General features: G+C 53.0%; 1 protein-coding gene across 1 annotated transcript; it reads left to right on the forward strand.

Annotated features, from left to right (window-relative positions):
- Positions 1-3,556: 3,556 nt before the first annotated feature.
- On the forward strand, positions 3,557-18,142 carry ASTL (astacin like metalloendopeptidase). Its single transcript, XM_060026352.1, has 9 exons — positions 3,557-3,608; positions 4,310-4,438; positions 6,330-6,391; positions 7,664-7,754; positions 8,184-8,301; positions 9,045-9,226; positions 12,001-12,082; positions 12,177-12,331; positions 17,811-18,142. Exons 1-9 carry the CDS (start codon positions 3,557-3,559, stop codon positions 18,140-18,142), a joined length of 1,203 nt encoding a protein of 400 aa, XP_059882335.1.

The raw sequence follows: 18,142 nt of genomic DNA on the forward strand, positions 1-18,142 counted from the left end.
ACGGAACATTGAGGATGTGTCAATAAAATATTGTTTTGTTTAAGAAACAACTTCGCAAGTGTCTGACCTCAAGTCAGTGCCTGGGGAAGTGCTCAAAAGCTGTTTCTTTTCTTTTTTTGGTGTTTATTTATTTATTTATTTTTGGCTGCGTTGGGTCTTCGTTGCTGCGCGCAGACCTTCTCTAGTTGCGGTGAGCGGGGACTACTTTTTGTTGCGGTGCGTGGGCTTCTCATTGCGGTGGCTTCTCTTGTTGAAGAGCATGGGCTCTAGTCGTGCGGGCTTCAGCAGTTGTGCCGCACGGGCTTAGCTGTTCCGCAGCATGTGGGATCCTCCCGGACCAGGGCTCGAACCCGTGTCCCCTACATTGGCAGGCGGATTCCTAACCACTGTGCCACCAGGGAAGTCCCCCAAAGCTGTTTCTTAATCAGACCTTCCCTTCCCTTGTGTGGTGGGGTCTGGGAAATGGAAGGAGGAAGGTGCAGGGGTGACCTCACCGCGCAGCCCAGTCCTCCCTGTGCTGGTGTCCTTTCCTAGGCAGCCTTCTGTCTCCAGAGCTGAAAGTGATGGTTTCTGGGAGGCTGGCTCCAGCCTTATTCCAGTTAACATCTTTGGTCCTGTGGGGGAGAAGACTGTGTTTACCATTCAGAGCTGGACTCGGCACTGCCCTGGTCAGACCCCACTTCCTTTTTGGAACATGTGGATGGATGTGTGTGCGTGTGCGTGTGTGTGTGTGTGCAGCCACATGTGTGGCTCTTCCTCTGGGCGTGGGTGTCTATTCTTGGCCTGCACACACCTATGTGTCCCAGATGTTCCTACATGCCTGCATGTCTGCGTGTGCCTGTGCGTGTGGCTTCCCTGGGCTGTGTGTAACGTGCGCCCGTGTTGGGGCAGTGCAGCCTGTCACCTCTTCTCCCACACCTCCGGGCTGGGTCCCCAGGCCTCAGAATGCCTTTCCCTGCCGGGGGTCATGGCAACCCCTGATCCAGAGCTCCTTCCTGTCCCCAGAAAGCACGTGGCCTGGTGTCTGGTACGGAGGACAGGTCACCTGGGATGGGCTTAGTCGTTTTTCACACCCATCAACTACCACGTCTTCACTGAACATTGGTTACGTGGCCAGCGTGGACCGCCGATGAGACATGGGCCCAGCCTGAGCCAGAAGTGGACGGTGCTGGAAAGGGGGTGCTGTGATTTGCCCGAGAGCAGGGGGTGCTGAGGCCCTTGAGGACAGCTCAGCGTGGGCAGGTCCTGCATCAGCCTCCACTCGGATGCTCCAGCCACTCGGAGTGTCATCTGGCTAACTCTGTTTCGTCCTTCCAAACTCGGTGCAGGCGTCCCCCCTGCAGAATGGCGACTGTTGCTGCGGGTGTTCTGAGCGCCTGGCAGGGTGCGCCTTAGGAGGGCAGTGTAGTTTGACAGTTAGGGGGCCTGTCTTGCTTTACCTCTCTGTGTCTTAGTTTCCTTGTCTGTGAAATGGGGTTTTGTCATTAGCTCCCACCTCTTAGGGTGGTGTTGAGGGTTACTCCAGTCAATCCAGGTAGAGGCTTAGCCCAGGAAATGTTAGTTACTGAAGGTCCGAGAAGCGAAGGTTTTCAGGTGTGTAGTTGCCTGGACGCTGGTGAGGGCAGGGCCCGTGGTCTGCTTGGCCCTGTGCCCAGAGTCTGGCAGGCGTGGGTGCCCACTCCACGTGGCCGAACGAGGGACAAAGCCTGCCCGCTGTGCCTCGTTCCCTCTACTCTGGGGGTGTGTGAGGTGCTCCCTGGCGGGGACTGAGCAGAGCTAGGGGTTGTTATCAGGGCTTCTGCAGGCCCTGAGTGGGTCTGTTTGGACCTGTCCACAAGGCCCACACCCAGCTTGGGGAGGGTGGGGGGCCTCTGGGGCCCTGAGTTATCGGAGCCTTCCCGCGCCCCAGCCACTTCTCACACGAAACAGGACCGGTGGCTGAGGCCGCTGTCCATCGCCCCTCACCCCTGCCTCATTTCATCCTGTCTCCACCCCACCATACTGCACCCTCCCCTCCGTGCACCCTCCGTGTTTTTAAGTTGGCCTTTCAAGCAAACTGCGTTTCTTTCCCTTCCTCCCTTCCTTTTAAATTTATTTATTAACATTTTAAAAATTGTGGTAAAGAAGATGTAACAAAATGTGCCATCTTTACCATTTTTAAGTGTGTACTTCAATAACGTTAAGCGTGTTCACTCACATTATCGTGAAACAGATCTCCAGAACTTTTCCATCTTGCAGAATTGAAACTGTACCCGTTAGACAACAACTCCCCATTTCCCCCTCCTTCAGCTCCTGGTAACCACTGCTCCACCATCTGCCTCTGAATCTGACTTCTCTAGATACCCCATGTAAATGGACTCATACACCATTTGTCCGGTTGTGATTGGCTTGTTTCACCGAGCACAGTGCCCTCAAGACAAACTGGCTTTCTTAACTACGAATCTGTTTCTCTACCCGAGCAGGGTGACTATGATTGTTTACCGAGCACTCCTCCGAAGCAGTCAGCTCTGTCCATCCCTACGAATGTTCACACCCTGCCTGGGCAGCTGGGCCACCTGTCTTCATCACGTTCTCCCCATGATTCTGACCCCTACCTTTTGAGAAACAGTGGATTCCAGCCAGGGCAAGATGCCGAGCGACCTCAGCTCTGTCATTTCCCTTCACTGGACGTTGGTGGGGAGGGTGTCCCCAAATCCTTCAACTCCAGGATTTAAATCCAGGGGGGCCCTTGGTGGCCAGGCTCCGAGGATGGGCCTTTTGAGAGGCCAAGGGGTACAGAGGAGGGGGAATATGGGTAAGGAGCTTTCATTCCTGCACCTGGGAAATGGGGCTAAAATGCCGATTTTGTAAGGCTGTTGTGGGAGTGACAGGGGTAGCACCCATGTGAGGGTCTAGGTACCCAGAAGTTCCACTTTTCCACAAGGCAGACTCCTCTGGGGGTGCTGGTTGTCCCTGGTGTTCAGTTTGTGGGTTTCACTGCTCCCGGTTCTTGTGATTGTCTACTGGCGTGTGTGTACCACAATAAAAGCTTATAAAAACGTAGTGAGTTTTTCAACAGTCAGACTGGGGGCGCCTCAGGGTCTCAGGTAGTCTTCCCCACATCTGAGCACAGGGCAGGGGCAGGAAAGGGGTCTCCCCAGGTTTGAGGATGAGGTTCCACCCAGCACTGCCGTCTCTCACTTTTCTGTGACGTTTCTCTGCCCCCTGGTGGTGGGAGGGGACCTGAGAAGAGATACACCCCCAAGTGGGACCCCCCCCCCCCTACCCGCAGCGTGCCTAGCGCGTGGCTTCTCCCCACCCTCTCGCCCACTTCAGCCGAGCCGGGAAGGATCTGACCAGGATCCAGAAGCCTCGGGCCAGGGCTGGGAGGGGAAGCGCAGGCAGCAGAGGGCGGGGCTGCAGGTGGGGTTGATTGGGATGCGCTGCAGGTGAGGGCTGGAAAAGCTGCTATTTAAGGGGGGGGGCGTTGACCATAAGTTTGTAATTAGGCTGCCTCATCTCGTGGGAATTGCTGCTCCTGCTAGCTGAGGGGCCAGAGCGGCCCATCTCCGGCAGCATGAGCATAGGAGGCCTCTGGCCATGGGTGCTGGCTCTGCTCTCTTTGCCCGGTAAGTGGGTTGCCTCGCCCTTCTGCCCCTGTCGTTTTGGTTCTAGCCTGCGGAGGCCTGAGGGCAGCCAGAGGGTGTGGCTGGAGCCCGCAAGGGATGGGAATTCATATGCATAGGTCAGAGAATGGGCTTCCAGGGATGTTCCTAGAAGCCAGCTCCTGGGGGGCCGGGGAGGACCTCCGGAGGACGCTGGGAGCAGAGGGCCTGCCTGGCAGGAGATAGCAGGAGTGACGCTCCAGGCGTTCGTGCTCTGCTGGCCATGCCAGGCTTGCCCAGGCTGAGCCCGTTTCCAGACCCCTGGGCTGACGAGGGGGGCAGGGGGCAGGGTCTGAGGCTAGCCCGCACCCAGCTGTCAGCGTTGGAGACTGAGGTCTGTCCCCATCTTCCTCTCTCTTGCTGCCTCCCCTGCCTCATACACACCCAGACACTTGGAGCCTGGGGCTGCCTTTTGAAGTCCAGTCTCGGTCCCGCTAAGGGAGCTCCTTCCTCAAAGTTGCCCAGGCTTCAGCAGCAGGTGGGGCTGACAGGGGAGGCCAGGCGGGCTCCCAGGACTCCCTCCTGGAGACCTATCTTTGTGAAGGGCCTGGGTCTTGCCGTCTGACACCCCACTCCCACCCCACCCCACCCCATGTCCTGTCATCCTGTGTCACCACTGGGGGCACTCTGGCCATCGTGCATATGTACCTGTGTGTCTGGGCCAGGTTTCATCCTAGGAGTGCCCTCGGCCTCTCGCTGCCCAGGAGGAGTCTGTGGGACCAGATTCGCAGAAGACCTCACCCCCGAGGGGACCCAGACGTCTTGGGATAAGGACATCCCTGCAATTAACCAAGGTGCGGGCACTGTGTCTTCCCTTGGGGTTTGGGGTATGAAGTTGTCCATGTGGCACGTGAAAACTGTGCTGAATGCTGAGAGCAGAAGAAGCTGGGAGGAAACGTGCCAGCTTTCTTAGTGGGTCTTGGAGAGTAATGGTTCCACGGGCAACTTCTTTTTTTTTTTATTTTTTATACAGCAGGTTCTTATTAGTTATCTATTTTATACATACTGGTGTATATATGTCAATCCCGGTCTCCCAATTCAGCCCACCGCCACCATCACGGGCAACTTCTTAAGTCTGCTTTTCTGCATCTTCTCTACTGGGTTGTTACTTTTATTAGGAAGGGGGAACACCAGAGGTTTATGAAACAATGGAGAGCCCCGTACTTTTATCAGGCCGGGTCTGTGTTGAATATAGTCATTAGTAGCTGTTTGGAAACAGGTCAGCCAACTGGTTCAGGATGACCTGCAGGTGTGAGGCGCCGGTGGGGGGAGGTCCAAAGACCAGGAAGCGTGAGTCTCTGGCCTCCCTGCCTGGGGATTTCAGCTGAAGAATGAGAACATACAGATAACCTGGGACAAAGCTAGTAGAAATAAAGACTGGAGTTCAGAACGGGGTTGGGGGGTAAGGGGTAGGGGATGGGAATCTGCCGCATGTGGTCTGCGCCTCCCCTTCCTCTGTGAAAAGCTTGAGCAGGGCCGTTCACCACCTTTAGGTCACTGTGGCTGCTTCTGGCCATCTCCAGGCCAATCTGAGGCCTCCTTGGCATTGCTTTCCAGCTGCTGTGGAGGATTCTCTCTGCTAGGGCTGCTGGTGGCCCAACGACCTGGGAGCCTAGCGTAGTACCCGCCATAACGCCCTTGACAGGGAGGCCCACACCCTCCCCAGCTGCTGGGAATGTTGGATGCTAAGGCCTCGCAGCTGGAGACCCTCGGCCAGGGATACCTGGGAAGCTATGCCCTGCCCTGCCCAGGGCGGCCCAGCCACAGCGACTCATACAGGACGTGGGTCTGGCCCCATGCCTCCAGGTGGGATGAGTCTGTAGTGCCGCTTGGCGTCCAGAGCTCCTATGGGGTCCGGCTGGGGCTCTTCCCCAGCGCTCTCCACCTCTCCCTGCTCCCACCGTCAATCACCTGCCGATGGATCCCTGGCTCAGGCTCTGCTTCTAGGGAACCCAACCTCCAGGATGCCAGGCGCTCTTCTAAGGTTCCTGCTGGGGCTGATATCCTAGTAAAGAGGCTGTGGAGAGGGCTGCCAGCTGTGGCAGAAAACGAGGCTGGAGGGAGGGGGAGGGGGAGGGGGAGGGCGAGGGCAGGAGCCAGTACCCACCCTCCTATGGTGGTGCAGGCTGGCGTTTCTGTTACTTGCCACTCTAAGGGTCCTGAGTATCACACCGATGGGTAGGGGGTGAGGTGGGCTGGGAGAGCCCAGGGCGTGTTCTGAGGAGTGTGGCTTGGGCTGGAGCAGAGGATGAAGACAGCTGGAACAAATGGCATCTTCCTGAGAGCAGAGGGCCTCAGACGCAGGAGCTGGGACTGGATTTTTTTTTTGGCCATGCCATGGGCTCACATGCGGGATCTTAGTTCCCTGACCTGCGGGCGAACCCGTGCCCCCTGCAGTGGAGGCGTGAAGTCCTAACCACTGGACCGCCAGGGAAGTCCCTGGACCTGGCTCGTGTGGCTCTCAGGACAGGTGCACCTTCTGAGCAGGGGAAGGGTGCGATCAGGCTGAGAAGCATTGCACACGTTTGTAGACTGGGACTCAGGGGCTGTGTGACAGCCTCAGAGCCCGAAGGAGGATGGACCCTGGGGTTGCTTGGCTTGACAGCCAAGGTCTCTCCTGGGCCTGTCCTCGAGTCTGTGCTGTGGAGAGCATGGACCCACACACGCCCCTCCCTTCCTTCCCAGGGCTCATCCCAGAGGAAACCCCAGAGAGCAGCTTCCTCCTCGAGGGGGACATCCTCCGGCCGGTGCGTGTGAGCATGCGTACACACACGTGGGTGTAAATAACCTCACAGGTAGTGTCAGAGACCTTTGAGTCCACCCCTTGGCATCATGGGGGGGTGACGTTTGAGGGATCCACCTTTGTTGCTCGTAGCTCTTCTTGCCAAAGTCAGAGCGATTGTTCTGCTAGGAATAAGCCAGCCTGAGGGAGGGTGACCTCTGGAGTGGTGGCAGCAGTCAGCCTGAGAGGGCTTCCTGAAGGAGGGGGTTTGGACTTTCAAGACCCAGCTTGCTACCCTACCCGGGGGAGGTGCTCAGGGAGTATCAGGACAAAGGAAGAGGTAAGCGCAGGTTGGCAGAGTGGCTGGTGGGGTTATAGGGAGGTGTTTGTGGGGAACATCGGTGGTGGGAGCGATGGCCTCGGGACAACGGAACAAGAAGTAACACAGGAACCATCCTGCCCAGGGGTGGGGGCAGGCTCAGAAAGGGAGAAGCCTGGATGGGAATCGGGGCGACTTGCATTGCCATCTTCTAGGAGACACTTGCCTAAATTGGGGCGAGGGTGGGCAGAAGACTCCTGAATAGGACAGTGGCCTGGTGTGAGCTAGGCTGTGCTCCTGGTCTGAGGCTGTCCACTGATGGCATAGCATAAGGCTGGGCCAAAGACTGAAGGCCAGCCTGGCGCAGGGCAGGAACCCCCAGGGCAGGGCGAGGCCCCTGTTCCCAGTCACCCGGTGAGTGCCGGGGATAAAAGCAGGATCCAGTAAAACCTTTGCTACCAGTGGGGCAGGACGTGCTGGGGTGCTCTGAAGCCCAGGCTTCAGAGTTGGCAGAAGAATAAAGAAAGTTGCTAAGGCCATGGGTGTTGCCTTAGAATCAGCCCGAGGAGGATCGCGTCCCCATCTTCCCACCTGCACGTTCAGAGGAGCTCGGTGGGCTGCTGTGCTCCAGGAAGGAGTGCGGGGGGCGCTGCTGGTGGAGCTGAGCCCCTCTGAACTAGGCCCCCTGGGGTGCTGGGATTCCTAGCCAGCCTCTTCATTTTGTCTTGTTTGTCCTCTTGATAGAGTAAGTTGTAAGTTCTATGTTATGTAGAAGACAGGGCTGTGCTGTACGTCGTAACTCAGGGAGCTGGCCCGCTGACTTCCCAGCTTCTATCCCATTTCTAGTGACCAGCTATGCTCATGTACCCAGGGGGGTCTGCGGCTCACATCTTTAGGGCTCCCATGGCTGGAGGTGTGGCACTCTTGGGGGCGGGAAGCTTGGCTGACCGGGGTCCCTGAGCCGCCCTCTCTCCTCAGAGCCCTTTCCGGCTGTTCTCGGCGACCAACAACAAGTGGCCCAAGAACGGCGGCGTAGTGGAGGTCCCCTTCCTGCTCTCCAGCAAGTATGGTGAGTGAGCCAGCCCCTCCTTCCCAATGCAGCCCAGGCTCCTCTCTGGGTTTTTGTTCCCTCTTCCCCTGCCTCTCTGCGCCCCTTCTACCGCTACCACCCAAGTAGCCCTTCTACCAGAAGCCCTTCTATCCCTGCTGGCCCCTGAGCTGGGAGGCTAAAATCCTGGAGGAGCTGATGGGAAAGGTACATCTAGGGACTGTCTGATCCATTTCAAGACCAAATGGTCCAGAGGACAGTTATCTGCCCAAGGTCACACAGTCTGGAACCCTGCTTTCTTCTCCCCACACCGTCGCACCGCCCTTTCTAGACATTCCGTTTTGGGGGAGTGACCTGAAGCTTGGTTCCCTCCCCAAGTGCAGACTTCCAAGGGGCTGCGAGGGCTCTAGGGGCCCGGCTGGGGTGTCAGCCAGGGTGTCTCCTCTCCAGATAAGCCCAGCCGCCAAGTCATCCTGGAGGCGTTTGCTGAGTTCGAACACTCCACGTGCATCAGGTTCGTTGCCTACGAGGGCCAGAGGGACTTCATTTCCATCGTCCCCATGTCTGGGTAAGTGCTTCTGGGTACGTGTGCAAGTGTGTGTACTCGTGCATGTGCGGGGTGAGAGCCACAGCTGTCTTCAGTTCAGCCTGGAATTAACAAAGCTGTGGTCAGAAACCTGTGTCTGGGCCTCTGTCCCGGGTCCAGAGGACCCCTGCCCTTCTGAGTGGTTTGCCTAGTGTGAGCTGGACCTACGGATACTCAGGGCAGGAGGTGAAGGAGACGTGGGCAAGGAGGTACTCGACTCTCCTTTAAAGAGCCCTCCACTCCACCTCTGGGGAGATGTTGTGGCCTGGGGACTGAGTGCAGGTTTCATGAGACAGACCTGGCCTCAGATCTGGGTTCCACAGTGCAGGAACCAGGGGACTCTGGAATGTCCCTTCACTTCTGAGCCCCTTCTGCCTTCTCTCTGCAATGGGGGTGATGGCAATACCGCATTCCTAGCTTGCTAGGGGCCTAAGAGAATGTGGGTGAGAGCTTCGACTTGGGGCGCCCCACATGGGGACATTCACGTCATGAGCTGCTTCCGTCATCCACATTAGCATTGGCTCCCACCAACTCCTCTCAGTGCAGGCTGCAAAGGGGGTTCCAGGCAGTCAGGGGACTTGGGGCCAGCAGGCTCGGGACTAAAGCCCAGGATGGGGACTAGCTGTTGGTGCTCACTTATCCCAGGTCTTGGGAGGAGGGGTGAGGGTCCTGGGTCTGCGGATTCTCTGGGCTGGTGCCCACCCAGCACTCTCATGGCCCTGCAGGTGCTTCTCGAGCATAGGGCGCAGTGGAGGGATGCAGGTGGTATCCCTGGGGCCCAGCTGTCTCCGGAGGGGCCCAGGCATCGTCCTGCACGAGCTCATGCACGTGCTGGGCTTCTGGCACGAGCATTCGCGAGCCGACCGGGACCGCTACATCCGTGTGAACTGGAACGAGATCCTCCCAGGTGAGCGGGGCTGTGAAAGGCCAGGCTAGGCCAGGGGACTAGGGGGTGGCGGGATGGGAGAGGTAGTCCTGCTGGGAGAAGCTGGCAGGAGGCATGGTCCAGGCCTGAGGAGTTGCCCGGCTATTTGGGAGTGGTCGTCCATCTTCCCCACTCCCTGCCTGTCTCCCATGGGGAAGGTGGGGTTCCTGCTTGCCTCCGAGACCTGGAGAATAGTCCAGATGCTGCAGCTCTGGGCCCTGAGCCTTCACTGCCACCCACCGTTACCCTGAGCTAGGGCAGAAATTTGCTGTGCGCCTCGTTTCTCTTCACGGACACCGGCAGTTACCTGAGGATGGAGTTGATGGTCTTAGGAATCTCGCTCGCTCATACTCAGCTAGCAGCCCCTCATGCTCTGGACACTGCTGTGTGGAGTCAGGGCGGGGACTGTGTTCCAGCCGGGGCGCTGAGCCGAGACGGAAGTCCTGGAGGTAGTGGGCCAAGCGTCAGACGCAAGAGGCGCAGGGCAGTCCCGTGCGGCTTGGTGTGTGTGAGACGCGTGCTGATGGGCACCTGGGACAGAAAGTACAGGGAGGCCAGGCTCTGAAAGGTGGCAGTGGGAAAGCTGAGTCTGGTCTGGGGTATGGTGCCGGGGATCTGACTCCAGCAGTGCAGGGACCCTGACCTTTGGCAGAGGGGGACAGCCTGCTGCAGGAGGTGAGGGGAGTCCAGACAATCGCTTTGTGAGGGAGGGGAGCAGAGGAGGTAAGTGATGACTTGGGTTTGGGGGTATGGAAACAGAAGATTTGGAAGGCTTCCTGTAAGCGGAGGCTTCTGGTGTGAGCGCCTTTGCTGCTGCTGCGGGGTTAGCCAGGTGAAATGGTCAGAGGTGGAGCCCAAGATGCATGCACGGATGCCCTTCCACTCCAAGAAGGGGATGGGAAGATGGGTAGCACCTCTCAGTGGGACGGAGATTGGAGCTTGAGATCAGAGATCAGTCTGGGTAAGTGGGGAGGAGACAGTGACACCATAGCCTGAAAATAGACTATAATCCTTTTAAGTACTCATGGAGGGACTTCCCTGGTGGTCCAGTGGTTAGGACCCTGCGCTTCCACTCCAGGGGCACGGGTTCAATCCCTGGTCATGGTGCGACCAAAAAAAAACCACTTAAGTGCTCATGGAATTCTTGTAAAAACTTATGATAGCCATAAAAACTTCAAATTTGAAAAAGTAGAGTTAATACAGTTTGATCATGATGTAAAAAGTAGAAACTAATAATAAATCAAAATGAAAAACTTTATCCAACTGGAAATTAAAATTTAAAAAACAACAAATCTTTCTTTTAGTTATGAAGTAAAAGAAATTGCAGGAATTCTTCAAACATAAAAACACATTAGAACCAATGGTTCACAGCTAAAGCAATGCACAGGGAAAACGTGTAGACAAATACTTACATCAATAAACAGAGAGAACAAATTAGGCATTTCAGGGCTTCCCTGGTGGCGCAGTGGTTGAGAGTCCACCTGCCGATGCAGGGGACATGGGTTCGTGCCCCGGTCCGGGAGGATCCCGCATGCCGCGGAGCGGCTGGGCCCGTGAGCCATGGCCGCTGAGCCTGCGTGTCTGGAGCCTGTGCTCCGCAACGGGAGAGGCCACAACAGTGAGAGGCCCGTGTACCGCAAAAAAAAAAAAAAATTAGGCATTTCAATCCAAGTTAAGAAAGAAATGAAAGCAGGAGGGAATTACTGAAGGTAAAAGCAGAAATTAATGAGTTAGAAAACAAACAGCACTAATAAACTGAAAAGCTGTTTTGTTTTTGTTTCTTAACAATAAAACAAGTTAAACACCAGCTACCCTAATGGAAAAAATTGCCTAAGAATGGACAAAAATGAGAATACATTTGTACTTAGTTAATACGTACAGAACAAAATGCTAAAATATGCAAACTAATAACAGTAATTAACTGGAGGTGGGGAGGCGGGGACTCAGGAGGAGGTGGAGTGGGAGATTGAACTAAGCACTCTACTGGGCAGGTATTTTCAGGCAGGTGATGGGATATAAAGGGGTTGGAATTCCATTTTAGTGGTAAGGAGGCTGCTGGTGACCATGGGTGGGTGTGGAGGTGGCTGGCTGGGTCTGGGGGGTTTGGAGGGTGCAGCTCTTCTTTCAGAGACTCACTGTGAAGGGCAGGATTTGACGGAGGGAACCTAGCCCCTCCCAGGCCTGGAGGAGCCAAGTGCCAGGGAGAAGCAGGTGCTCTGGCCGATGGCAAAGGACTGGACTCCACACCTGGGGGTGGGGGTAGGGGGTAGGGGGCGAGTGCTGTTGGCCCGAGGCAGGGAGAGAAGGTGGCTTTGCTTCTGGGAACGGGCTATCCCCACCGCACACGATGGCCTCAAGGGCCTCTAAGGCTGGGGTGGGGAGTAGGCACTTCATCTCGCCGGTAGGGGGCGTCCAAGACACTCTGCAGCGTGTGACGTCGTGGAACCTGCAGGTGGTATAAAGATAGTCTCGTACAAGGTAAGCTTGAGAGGAGGAGAAAGGTGGAGAGAAGTCTTAGGGGGCGATGGGGGGCCACCACCAGGTCCCTGTGCTTGCACATCAGCTGGTGCAGGTCTGGAACCCTCCCAGGGCACGGAGGAGACAGGGATCAGGGATCAGTGGCGGGGGTGGGGAGATGCACATCTGGCTGTAGTTTGGGACCCCTAGGCTCAGGTAGGTTGTACATTTCCAGAAAGCCCCTATCACCTACCCTTCCTGCCCTGGCCCTCTTCCCACATCGTCAAGTATTTTTTCAGGCTTTGAAATGAACTTCATCAAATCTCGGAGCAGCAACATGTTGGTGCCCTATGACTACTCGTCAGTGATGCACTATAGCAGGTGAGGACCCCCTTTCCTTGCTTCCTTCCCTCTGCGCTGCCATGCCAGCTCCTGCCGTGGTCTGGACTCAGGCCCCTGCCTGCTTGGGTTTCAGGCTCGCCTTCAGCCGGCGCGGGATGCCCACCATCACGCCGCTCTGGGCCCCCAGTGTCCAAATTGGCCAGCGATGGAACCTGAGCGCCTCTGACATCGCACGGGTCCTCAAGTTTTATGACTGCAGCCCGCTTGGCCGTGATCCCCGTGCAAAAGGTGAGTGACAGGGGACAGAGTGATTTGGGGAGCCAAAGGAGGCTCCTGTGTTGAGGTGGTGTGAGCGAGGGTCGGGTGCTAGGAGGTGAGGCTGTAGACATGAGCACGGGGAGATCACCAGGGCCTCACCGCAGGAGATGCAGAAAACGCACGTGAAAAAATTAACCCTCACTGGTGATTATAAAACTGTTAGATATAGGAATAGAGGTCACTTTTTTAAGTTTAACGTACCTACCAAAAACCCAGAGCAAAACTCATTTTTAATGTCAAAACATTAAAATTGGGACCAAGACAAGTTTTTCCACTATTGTCCCATCTATTCAACAATGTAGTGAAAGTCTTAGCCATTGTGGTATGACAAAATTAAAAGTCTGAGGTTTGGGAAGGAAGCAAAAATTGCCGCTATTCATAGATGACTACATTGAAAGCAATCTATAAACAAATTACTAGAACTAATAAGAATTTTAAAAAGTAAATATAATCAATATATAGAAATCAGTTTTATTTCTGTATATCAATAGTTAGGAAACATAATTCTTAAAGATACCATTATAAGAGTGAAGATAAAGTTCTAAGGAGTAAATCTGACAGAAGCTATATAAAACTTTATGGAAAAAAACCTTATTACAATCGTTAAAGAATACTTAAGTAAATACAGAGATGTATCATATTAAAAGGAAGACAATATAAAAATGTAATTCTCTACTGATCTACAGACTCAATAAATTCCCGCTGAAAATCCCAATAAGTTTGGGGATCTTGACAAGTGAGTCTAAAATCTGTATTAAAAATGCAAAAAGCCAATAATAGCCCAGACACTCCTGAAGAGAAAAAAGTGGAGGGACTGCCCTAGCAGACATGAAGTTATGTAGATTATAAAATGTCTTTATATATATATATATATATATATATAGCATATAAATGTATAAATGCATATATTCATATATGTACACAGAATGTATATAAAATACCTTTATATAAACGTGTAGCATTGGTACAAGGGTAGATAATTGCCCACTGAAACAGAATGGAGAGTTCAGAAATGAATCCTCCTCAGAAGTGGACACTTGATAAAAGGGCATTGATCACTAGGGAAAGAATAAGGTAGCCATTAAATAGCTCTAAAGACAACTAGTTATCCATTTTATTTTTTTATTATTTTTTAAAAATTTATTTTATTTATTTATTTTTGGCTGCGTTGGGTCTTTGTTGCTGTGCATGGGCTTTCTCTAGTTGTGGCGAGCAGGGGCTACTCTTTGTTGCCATGCGCCGGCTTCTCATTGCAGTGGCTTCTCTTGTTGCAGAGCATGGGCTCTAGGTGCATGGGCTTCAGTAGTTGTGGCACGCGGGCTTCAGTAGTCGTGGTTTGTGGACTCTAGAGTGCAGGCTCAGTAGTTGTGGCACGTGGGCTCAGTAGTTGTTGCTCGTGGGCTGTAGAGTGCAGGCTCAGTAGTTGTGGTGCATGGGCTTAGTTGCTCCACCACATGTGGGATCTCTTCCCGGACCAGGGCTCGAACCCGTGTCCCCTGCATTGGGGGGACACTGCGCCACCAGGGAAGTCCCTAGTTATTCACTTAAGAAAATGAATTTCTAATTCATGCACAGAAATTCTAGTTGTATACAAGACTTCCATGTAAACCAAAAATACTCTAAAACTTTTTAGAAGAAAATATAGTAAAATGTCTTCATGACCTTGGAATAGGTAAGGATTTTTAAAAAATAAGACAGGCAACATGAGACAAAGCTGGAACAATTAAAAAATCCAACTACATTGATCATAATAAATACTATTTATTAAAAGACATAAAAGTGAAAATACAAGTTACAGATCAGAAGAGAATTTTTGTAACTAATTGTACTCAAAGTATATTAAAAAAAACTTTTAGAACTTAGTAAGAAAAAACCCCACAAAGTAGAAAAGGCAAGAGACTTAACAAGCAATTCACAGAAGAAACCAAATTGGGAAACCCAAGATATTCAACATCATTAATAATTGGGGAAATGCAAATAAAGACCACAGTACCTTTTTATACCCCCTAAATTGGTAGAAATTTAAATGTCAGATACTACCAAATACTAATAAGAATATGAAGCAGTGATAACATTCATACTCTGCTATAGGAGTGTAAATTGCTGCAACCACTTTGGAAAACAATCTGATATCTTCTGAAGTTGAAGTGTATATACCCCATGACCCTACTCCTAGGTCTTGTTGCATGTGTGTACCCCCAACTCCAGCCATAGGCAATCACTAATCTACATTCTGTTTCTATAGTTTTGCCTACTCTGAACATTTCATATAAATGGAATCATACAGTATGTGATCTTTTGTGACTGGCTTCTTCACTTAGCATCATGTTTTCAAGGTTCGTCCATGTTATCGTGTTGACCCTTGATCAACGTGAGTTAGAGGTGCTGACCCTCCATGCAGTCAGATCTGCCTATAACTTTACAGTCAGTCCTCCGCATCCTCGGATACACCAACCATGTATCGTGTAGTACTGTGAATATTTTATTGGAAAAAAAAAAATTCACGTATACGTGGACCCATGCAGTTCACAGCTGTGTTGTTCAAGGGTCAACTATACTTCATTCATTTTTGTTGTTGAATGATACACCACATTTTGTTTATCCATTTATCAAAGAATCTTTGGGTTATTTCTACTTTTAGGCTATTATGAATAATGGTACTGTGAACATTCATGTATAAGATTTTATGTGGACATATATATATATATTTTAGATGTTGGGGGTAGGAGTTTATTAATTAATTAATTTATTTTTGCTGTGTTGGGTCTTGGTTTCTGTGCGAAGGCTTTCTTTAGTTGTGGCAAGCAGGGGCCACTCTTCATTGTGGTGCGCGGGCCTCTCACTATTGCGGCCTCTCGTGCTGCAGAGCACAGGCTCCAGACGCGCAGGCTCAGTAGTTGTGGCTCACGGGCCTAGTTGCTCCACGGCATGTGGGATCCTCCCAGACCAGGGCTCGAACCCGTGTCCCCTGCATTAGCAGGCAGATTCTCAACCACTGCGCCACCAGGGGAGCCCCGGGCATATATTTTCTTTTCCTTTGGATATATACTTAGGAGTGGAATTTCTGGGTCCTTTGGTGACTCCATATTTAACTGCTAAATTGTTTTCCAAATTGGCTGCACTATTTTTCATTTCTACCGGCAATGTATGAAGGTTCCACTTTCTGCAAGCCCATGTCAACACTTATTCTTCTGATTATAACCACCGCAAGTGGGTGTGAAGTGGTATCTCATTGTAGTTTTTTTTTTTATATATTTATTTATTTGGCTGTGCTAGGTGTTCGTTGCAGCACGGGGGATCTTCGCTGCTGTGTGCGGGCTCTTTTTATTTGCGGTGTGCGGGCTCTTAGTTGTGGCATGCGGGATCTAGTTCCCTGACCAGGGATCGAATCTGGGCCCCTTGCATTGGGAGCACAGAGTCTTAACCACTGGACCGCCAAGGAAGTCCCTCATTGTAGTTTTGATTTGCATTTCCCTAATGACTTTGAACATCTCTTTATGTGCTTATCGGTCATCTGTATATTTTTGGAAAAATGTCTGTTCAAGTCTTTTGCCCGTTTTTCAGTTGGGTTGTCTTACTGGTGAGTTGTAGGAGTTCTTTATATATTCCAGATACATGTTCCTTATCAGATATATCATTTGGAAATATTTCCTCACGTTATAGTTTAACTTTCTAGATGGTGTCCTTTGAATATAGACATTTAAAATTTTGATGTGAAGTCCAACTTATCTATTCTTTTATCACTGTATTTTTGGTGTCATATCTAAGAAGGACTTGCCTAACTCGAGGTCATGTAGATTTAATCCTATGTATTTTGCATGTGACTATCTAGTCCCAGCACCATTTCGTAGACTATTCTTTCCTATATATAATCTCAAATATTACATACCTTTTGAAAAATAAAAGGACACGTGGCAAGAGCTTTGTGGGTAACTATCTGAGGCTTGACTAACATGAGGAACAGAATTGAGAGGTGGCTAGAAGAGGTCATGGGTCAATGGAAAGTTTATCAAGATGGTGGACACACAGCAAGTTTGGATACTGAAATAATGACCCAGTGGAGAAGCGGGAATGGATTTGGGGTGGGGAGGCAGAAAAATATCTAGAACATTCAGGGAGGAGTTGCTCTTGTTGGGAGCTTCCTTGGACCTAACGGGAAGGAAGAAGATGGGAACAGATCCGAGTTCACATGCAGATGTTGATGTGCAGATGGGGGGCTCCATCCCAGGCTTTGGCGGCATAAAGAGTGAGGTGAGGTCTCCCGCTGAGAGGCTGGGGAGAAGAAGATGGATGTGAAGGAAAAGGTGTGAAGCTGCTGACTGGAGAGCAGGAGAGGAAACCCGTGAGAGACACACGGCCGGGCCACGGGTGGTGCTGGGCTGCTGGCGGAGGCGTGGTGTAGGTTAGTCACCTGGTCCTCTAGGGCTGGGGTGTTGTGGGCAGTTCTGACAGAGGGGCAGGTGCCTGGGGATGTCTCCAAGGGAGGGGCTGCACCGAGGGCTGTGGAACCCATGCCAGGTGAGGAGAGGGGTTTGGAAGTAAGGAGGCTGTGGGGCAAGAAGAAGGGGTTTGGGGGCACAGCGGGGCTGAAGGATCGTGATAGTGAAGCGAGTGGGCTGGAAGTAAAGGAGGCGGCCGTCAGAGGGTGGGCAGCCGGGACCCGTGACTTTAGCGGGTGTGGTCTTGGCAGGTCCAGGCAGGGAATGGGCTGTGAAGTCACTGGTTGAAGCGTGTCAGCTCAGATTGGTCAGTGTCCTTGCATGGAAAGTATGGCTCATCGGGAAGCCTTTGGTGGGTGGGCTGGAGTGACAGGGATGAGGGCGGTCCTGAAGGGGGGCTGGGGCCGACTGGCCGGATAACTTGGGCCTGAAATGAAGAGTCTTACGAAGCAGCTGGTGGCAGCCAGCTGTGGTCCGGGAGGGGCAGTGAGGGGCCAGCAACACCCACCCCACTGAGCACACGGGCCTGGTCGTGCTCACCTGTGTCCTGCTGACGCCCTGGGTTTGGGTATAGCTGCAAGTGTAGGAAAAGTTCTGGAATAGGCCTCGGATATGGGTGAGAGGTGAGGTGTTGCCCTGTACAGAGCAGCCCCGGGTGGTCTGGGTGACAGGGGCTGCAATGCTAGATCTGGGGTTTGACCATCAGAGCAGCCGGGGGTGTGGGTGGGAGGTCATGGAAGATCCCAGTGGCCTGACCTTCTGCTGGTGACCTCTGGGGCCAAGCGGGGAGGGAATGGGACGGCTGTGTGGTCCTTGTCTCTAAGGGGGAGTTGGGAGTTCGGGTCTCGAAGGCATTGGGCAGCAGCACCGCAGGAGCGTGGCGGGTTGTCGCGTCCCGTGAGCTGAGTTCTCGGTCACTGTGAATGAGGCTGAAGGGGGCTCTGGCTCTCGCAGCTGCCACGCACTGTCCCTCTGTGATGCTGGGACGTAACCCATCTTTCCTCCTCTAGGGCTCCAGACCCACAGCGATGGTGGGAGCCCCACTCCCGCGTCTAGAGCGCACCTGCAGCAGCTCCTAAAGGCACTGTTGGCAGAATCCAGGAGCCCTGGCCCCGGGGGCTTCGGGGCTGAAGAGAGCCCACGTGTGTGGGAGCCCCCCGCCCTGGGGAGTTCTGGTGTGGAGGCCTCTGCAAGGCCCCCCCAGCCCCCAGCTTCTTCCCTAAGGTCACGGCCTGGAGCAGTGGTTCCTGGCATTGCCCTGGAGCAGTCCTGGCAGGCCCAAGTGCCCGCTGTACCCCCAGACCCATCTCTAGAAGCAGAAGACCAGCCAGCAATCGTCTAG

Source organism: Delphinus delphis, chromosome 12 (genome assembly GCF_949987515.2).
Source record: "Delphinus delphis chromosome 12, mDelDel1.2, whole genome shotgun sequence".
In the NCBI taxonomy this organism is placed as follows: Eukaryota; Metazoa; Chordata; class Mammalia; order Artiodactyla; family Delphinidae; genus Delphinus; species Delphinus delphis.

Bases quoted from the DNA above. Each gene is read 5' to 3' on its own strand.
- ASTL (XM_060026352.1), top strand. From the start codon at position 3,557: ATGAGCATAGGAGGCCTCTGGCCATGGGTGCTGGCTCTGCTCTCTTTG. The intron at 7,755-8,183 runs GTGAGTGAGCCA...TCTCCTCTCCAG, and splicing joins CCTGCTCTCCAGCAAGTATG to ATAAGCCCAGCCGCCAAGTC. The intron at 12,332-17,810 runs GTGAGTGACAGG...TTCCTCCTCTAG, and splicing joins CCGTGATCCCCGTGCAAAAG to GGCTCCAGACCCACAGCGAT.